We start from the raw sequence: 6,345 nt of genomic DNA, 5'->3' as shown, positions 1-6,345 counted from the left end.
GCATTAATATATTTAAACCTTAGTGCATTAAAATGAAGAAAACAAATTATTTACTGAGGCAGAAAAATGCATTACCTTGTGCAAGAGAAAAATAATCCCCAAGCAAAAAGACAGTGAATATGATGGAAAAGTAACAGTAAAGATGTCTTCTTGTCATACTGAATCCTTCAGACAAGGCTCCAAACAAACTTCCAGATTCAATTCTTCCTTTTCTAAAGGTAACAAAATCTTTGAATTCTATCTGGAATGGAGTTAATTTATAAGTCCCTAGCCTTGACTGACAGGATGTGGGAGGGTAAGGTTATGTTGACAGAAGTAGAGATATGTTTATATAGAGAAAAAAAAAGACACTGGAGTTCTACTTTTTTGTTTTCATTCTTTTGCAAAGTGAACTTTGACACAGTTGGGCCAGAATGTGTGCTGTTGAATAATCTGCCAGATATGATAGCTATTTCCCAGGACCACGGGTCATCCACCCAGCACATATTTTGCTAAAATCCATTGAGAATTGTCCCTGTAAGTCTGCATTGGCTTTGAGTCAGGTACAATTGATTTAGGCAGAGTTTCTTACCAGAGGTCTATATGAATAGAGTTCATTAAGGGACTGGCTGTGAGAGAAAATGTTGTTTCCAACAGATAAGAAAAAAGGCAATCCAGTCTAATGCAAGGAAATATCTAAGTACGCCAGTTTTTATATATTTATTTATTTTACATTTGTTTACCGTGAAAGTCCGACTGGACACAGGTCCATTTTTAGCGGAGGCCCAGGGAAAAAAGCTCCACATTACAATATATTACATGAGAGTAAAATGAAGTAGAACATACATACATACATATGGCATATATACATATCAGGACAACATGCTGGTGATTAACAAACATACATATAGCATATATACACACAACAGGACATCATGCTAGTGATTAACATTTCTTACAGTAGACAATCAGAGGTACATTTTTTTTTCTTTTGCAGTTATAAGTTTTGTAAGGTAAATGTATACAGGTTTGGAAGCTGTCAAGGGATAAACTGTTTATACATAGCTGTACCCTGACAAATTCTCTCAGTATGGATTAGCCTGGTGAATGGCATGAGCATAGCCAGTTACTTAGTGGGTTTTCAGGAGTTTTTTGAATTGACTAAAGGAGGTGGTAGAAGTTATTTGGCTTGGTATTGTGTTCCAGGTTTTGGCAATGGTGTTGGCAAAGAGGGACTTACCAGCTTTGTTTTTATGCTTGATGACAATTATGAGATTCTGGTTACTAGATCTTAAGGCTCTAGAGGAAAATGTGGGGCAGAATTAGGTGCTGAAGCGATGGAGTTATCTCAGGAAAGTAGTAGAGTTTGTGCACTACAGTGAGTTGATTGAGTATAAGTATATGAGGTAACTCAAGCCCAGGCCGTGATGGCATTTTCCATTTGATAATGCCATCAACAGCACTTCTTATTCAACTGCGACTAGTATTACTCATACCTTGCTGTTAATATTTTAACCACAATGAAGATCACAGTCATGTTGTTCTCAGTGCATTTTTATCAATAGTATTGTTAATAATTTTCAAAGATTAATACTTTTCAAATGTCCCAGCCAGGATATTTATATATATATATATATCTATATATATATATATATATATCTATATATATATCTATTATATATATATATATATATATATATATATATATATATACACACACACACACACACACACACACACACACACACACACACACACACACACATATATATATATATATATATATATATATATATATATATATAAATATATAGGTCTGCTTCATTCTTCGAATTCACATTTCACCAAAACGCAAATAACCGAAACCTCATTATTCTGAAACTCCAGTATTCTGAATGACAAATCCACGAAACAACAATAATATAAAATATAAAAAGAAAAACACACACATTCTCCAATATTTTACAGGGGGGCAAGTGCCCTGCACCCCTGCATATTATCTATATCAACTCTGAGATCACACTACAATGGCACTGAGGGTAGATTTCCCTGTCCTTACTGTAGTGCGATCTCCAGCTAACAGCTACAAGCGGTGTAAAACTAAAGTTCCATATACTGCACATCACTGACACTACTGTCACGTGTGTTATACTTCACATCTGGTATGGTGTATGAGAATTTACATAAAAGCTGTATACTTGTACTTCTTGCACTACCAGAAATAGTGAACCTATGCCGATTAAATGGACTTCGGCAAACTGGAGTTTCAGAATAATGAGATTTTTGGGTAAGTAGACTCATTTATTTGTGTTTCAGTGAAGTGTAAATTCAAGTAATGAAAGTAGACCCATATGTATATATATATATATATATATATATATATATATATATATATATATATATATATATATATATGGGTCTACTGCTCTGGGTTGAATTACATTTGGTCGAAAATTATTTCAGGCAGCCCACTTCACTGAAAGCTCATTTGATTGAAAGCTCATTTGGTCGAATTCCATTTGGTCAAAAATGGAATATAGTCCCTTCCCCACTGCAGTGTGACCCTGGAGTGAGAATATAAAGTTGGGGGGGTGTGCGGCCACAGCCCCCCACATTGGGGGTGTGGGGGTATAGCCCCCCACAGTTTGCAACTAGGTTTTACTGATGTTATATGTTTCAATGTATTTTTAATGGATACACAAGTATATAATAGTGAATACACTGCAATTATGTGGGGGGCTATGCCACCCACACACCCTAATGTGGGGGGCTGTGCCCCCATACCCTCCAACTTTATATTCTCACTCCAGGATCACAGTGAACTGGGGCAGGGGCTATATTCCATTTTCAACCAAATGGAATTCGACCAAATGGGTTTTCTGTGAAATGCAATTTTGGCGAAGTGAACTGCCTGAAATCATTTTCGACCAAATGTAATTCGAACAAAAGCAGTAGACCCATATATATATATATATATATATATATATATATATATATATATATATATATATATATATATATATATATATATATACATATATATATATATATATATATATATATATATATATAATATATCTTGCTTATATTTTGTTTAATTGATATTTTAGTAATGTTGTTGTATCAGTATAGTGCATATTTCTCACCCTGGCTATTCTAGTATGGCTGTTTGTAAAGATTCTACCTTATTTTACTTAGATTTTCTTAGCCTATGCAACTTATGCTGTGTTTAGGTTCACAGCTGATTACTAGGCTAACAACCCTAAGGGGCCTTTTTAAGCCTAGTCTTGCCTCAAATCCTGTATTTTACATCTGTAAGATAAATGTCTTAACCATTATTCTAACCTCCAAATCCTTAAAACAGTTTATAACTCAAAGGTAAGTACTAGTTTAGCTGCCCTTCTCAGCCATTTTAAGAATAGCAAATTTCCTCTCAAAGGTGAGAATCAAACACTGTACCTTGTGTCTGTGAGGTCAGTAATCATCTTGTCAGCACCCAACCTATGCTTAATGGCATGGCTCATGGCTGAAAAGGGTCATCAGACCTATCAACCTACCCAGTTAACAAATCTAAATAAATAAAATCAATAGCAGTGCACGAAAGATATAGCCATATAGTTCACAAAATGGCAAGTGGACATGCTCTCTTACTTGAAAGTTTGCTATTTATTTTCTTACTTTTTTCAGCATTAATTTTGTTATTTTCTCCCTGTTCTAAGATTAGCTATACAAAGCTCATACAATTAAATTACTTGTATTTTTTGTTAGAATGAAATGTAGTTGCATTTTCCATTGTTATTTTATTTGTTTTATTGTTTGATAAACTGCATAAGTGAATTGATGGTTTGCAGACCCAGTTTGTAAAAGATATAAGGATATATGGATATGGATGTAAGGGCAGGAGCAAATGCAACATATGGGAGCATTTCTGAATAGATAATTAAGCTACGTTTTGGGGGAAAATACCATACTATACAGAGAAAACTTATGTGGACAGAGGAGAACATGTAGTATCCAAAGAGATTTTAACTAAAAACTAAAAATGGGGAATGGGAACTGGAAGGCAGAAATTTTAACCCTTAATAAACAATGTCGACCTGTTACTAATGCAAAATTGAGTGGTGTTGGAGAAATGGCATTCATGGAAAATATGGAGGGGGGGGGGTGGAATGCCAAACACCAGAAAATGGCAACAATTCTGGATCACTTTTCCAAGAAATTGTTTTAAGTAGGCACTTATAAACTCACCTTCACTACCATGTAGAATGAAATGCCCACATTCTTTTCCACCAGGGTTATGAGGGTGGCCTAATGGTTAAGGTGTTTGCTTTACAAACACAACGTGCAGGGTTTGAGTCTCACAATGGATGATTGGCTAGGCTTAAAATGGCAATTAGCTTAGTACTAATTCATGAACATGCTTTGCAAGTTGCTATTCCTGTGTTTTACTTAAGCAAAAATTGATCAAATGCAAGAGTGTATGTGTAGGAATGATGGATATGTAATGAAGATAGTACTGTAAGACGTGAAGCAAATCATTCTGTATGCTGGGGAAGGTGTGCTGTCAATGAGGATACAAGGGTGGTGGTGTACTGGATCAGATGCCGGGGTTCAGTTAGATTGTAAAGGACTAGTTTATGGCATGTGCTGGGTAGGCATTGCAATGGCAGAAGTAATGATATTGTAGGACTGGAGTCGAGGTTTGCAGAGCTGTGGTGTGCTCTGATGAAGGTATCACAGTAGAAGATTTACTTCGGACACACTCAGGCTTTGCATATATCTGTCCTTATGGGTTTAGGTCACAAGCCTTCACCCAGTGCAGAAATAATGAGAGTTGTAGGTGTGTGGTGTAGTGGATGTGTGTGTGTGTGTGTGTGTGTGTGTGTGTGTGTGTGTGTGTGTGTGTGTGTGTGTGTGTGTGAGAGAGAGAGAGAGAGACACACATGTGTGTTTAAAGGTGTTTCACTGTAGTTTGTAACACATTTACAACGATGTTCTGGCAGAGGAGTTTCTTCTTTCAAAATAATCATAGAGTGCTTTACTTACGGTGCAGTGAGTCATCTACATGAAATTTACATGAGAGTTTATTTCCTTGATCAGTTATGCATGACCAGTTGGCTAAGCAACTTTCAGGCATTTAGCTTTATGTAAAACTATTTAACCTATCATCTTTTTATCATCTTTTTATTGGTAGTATCACAGTTTGAGACCTCTCCCATGGCTCTGCAATATATTCTCAGTAATTCTTTCTCAATCACAGTGTTAGAAGGCAGCCTGCATGTATGGCATACGGAGCTCTAATGATGCAGTTTTGGTGCAGTCTGCTTCCATTGTTTCGGTTTACTGAATCAGTAACCAGACTCTTCTCAGTTAAACTTTACTAGCCCATTAGTAGCAAGCAAAGGCAGCTTAACTATTTTAAATACATTAAATTAATATACTACAACAAATAACTGTTTTAGTCATTGAGGTAATTGTGTGTTTCACACATTTCAGCTACTTTGGTGTAACATATCTTACTTAGTACATTTGAATTAGTATCCAACATAGTGGAGTTTCATATCTCATTATCCACCATGCCTGCAGTATTGATGAGTTAGATAATTTAATAACAAAAACATATTTTGACTTATTGCTGTGCAATTTATGCAGTTTAGTTACCTGTAATGATTCAGCAAATGCCAATTTTTTTAGCAATTATCAATCTAGTTTTGACATGTAAGTTCATTAGGTCATACGTCTTGTGTATGAGTATTTGGTATATGCATTTAAGTGTTCCTTGAGCCAGCAAAATTCATATGCTAAGGCAAATAGGTACTTGAATGTACTGGCGACTAATGAGAATTGGACTGCGAGTTCTTTGATGCATAGAAAGTGGTTGCCTGGAAGCAGCAATCTAGGAAGTAAATTCCTCATTTGAATTCTAAGTGAGGGTAAAATAAAAACCTTAACCAAATGTCCAAGACTTGTGGAGTTCAATGATCCTCACCTGTACACATGTACTGGGACTAAACTCAGGTAAAGATTTCTTTTGCTGTTTCTGAAACTGACAAGAAGGCCAGGCATGGTCTGCAGTTGACACTTGTTTGAATATAGCATGCTTTTATGGATGGGCTGCAAGAAGCTGGACTTTATGATGATCACAACCATGGTACTTTTCTTTTTTTATTTTTGGTGAAAACCAGCTGATCTATAATTTATGTTGCTTTTTCTGAAGCTAAAGATATTTTTTTATAAACATTCTGCCTTCAGTATCTTTCAGGCATACAATGGTGTTGTGTGTAAGACCAGTTTGGCCAAATATTTTTCAAATACACCAATACCACAATGCCTTCATTGCCAACTGAATAGCCTTCTTCTTAATTT

General features: G+C 35.7%; 1 protein-coding gene across 1 annotated transcript in view; it reads right to left on the bottom strand.

Annotated features, from left to right (window-relative positions):
* LOC122809180 (beta-2-glycoprotein 1-like) overlaps positions 1-221 on the bottom strand; it is a 235,783-nt gene extending 235,562 nt beyond the window's left edge. The window contains exon 1 of the mRNA XM_044080486.1: positions 76-221. Coding sequence (XP_043936421.1) covers positions 76-157 — 82 coding nt within the window. The 5' untranslated portion in view covers positions 158-221. The remainder of the gene's footprint in view (positions 1-75) is intronic.
* Positions 222-6,345: the final 6,124 nt, after the last annotated feature.

Source organism: Protopterus annectens, chromosome 1.part1 (assembly GCF_019279795.1).
Source record: "Protopterus annectens isolate FY-2018-M chromosome 1.part1, PAN1.0, whole genome shotgun sequence".
Classification (NCBI taxonomy): Eukaryota; Metazoa; Chordata; order Ceratodontiformes; family Protopteridae; genus Protopterus; species Protopterus annectens.
The sequence above is the reverse complement of the archived record's forward strand: the minus strand, read 5'-3'. Positions and strand labels throughout refer to the sequence as shown.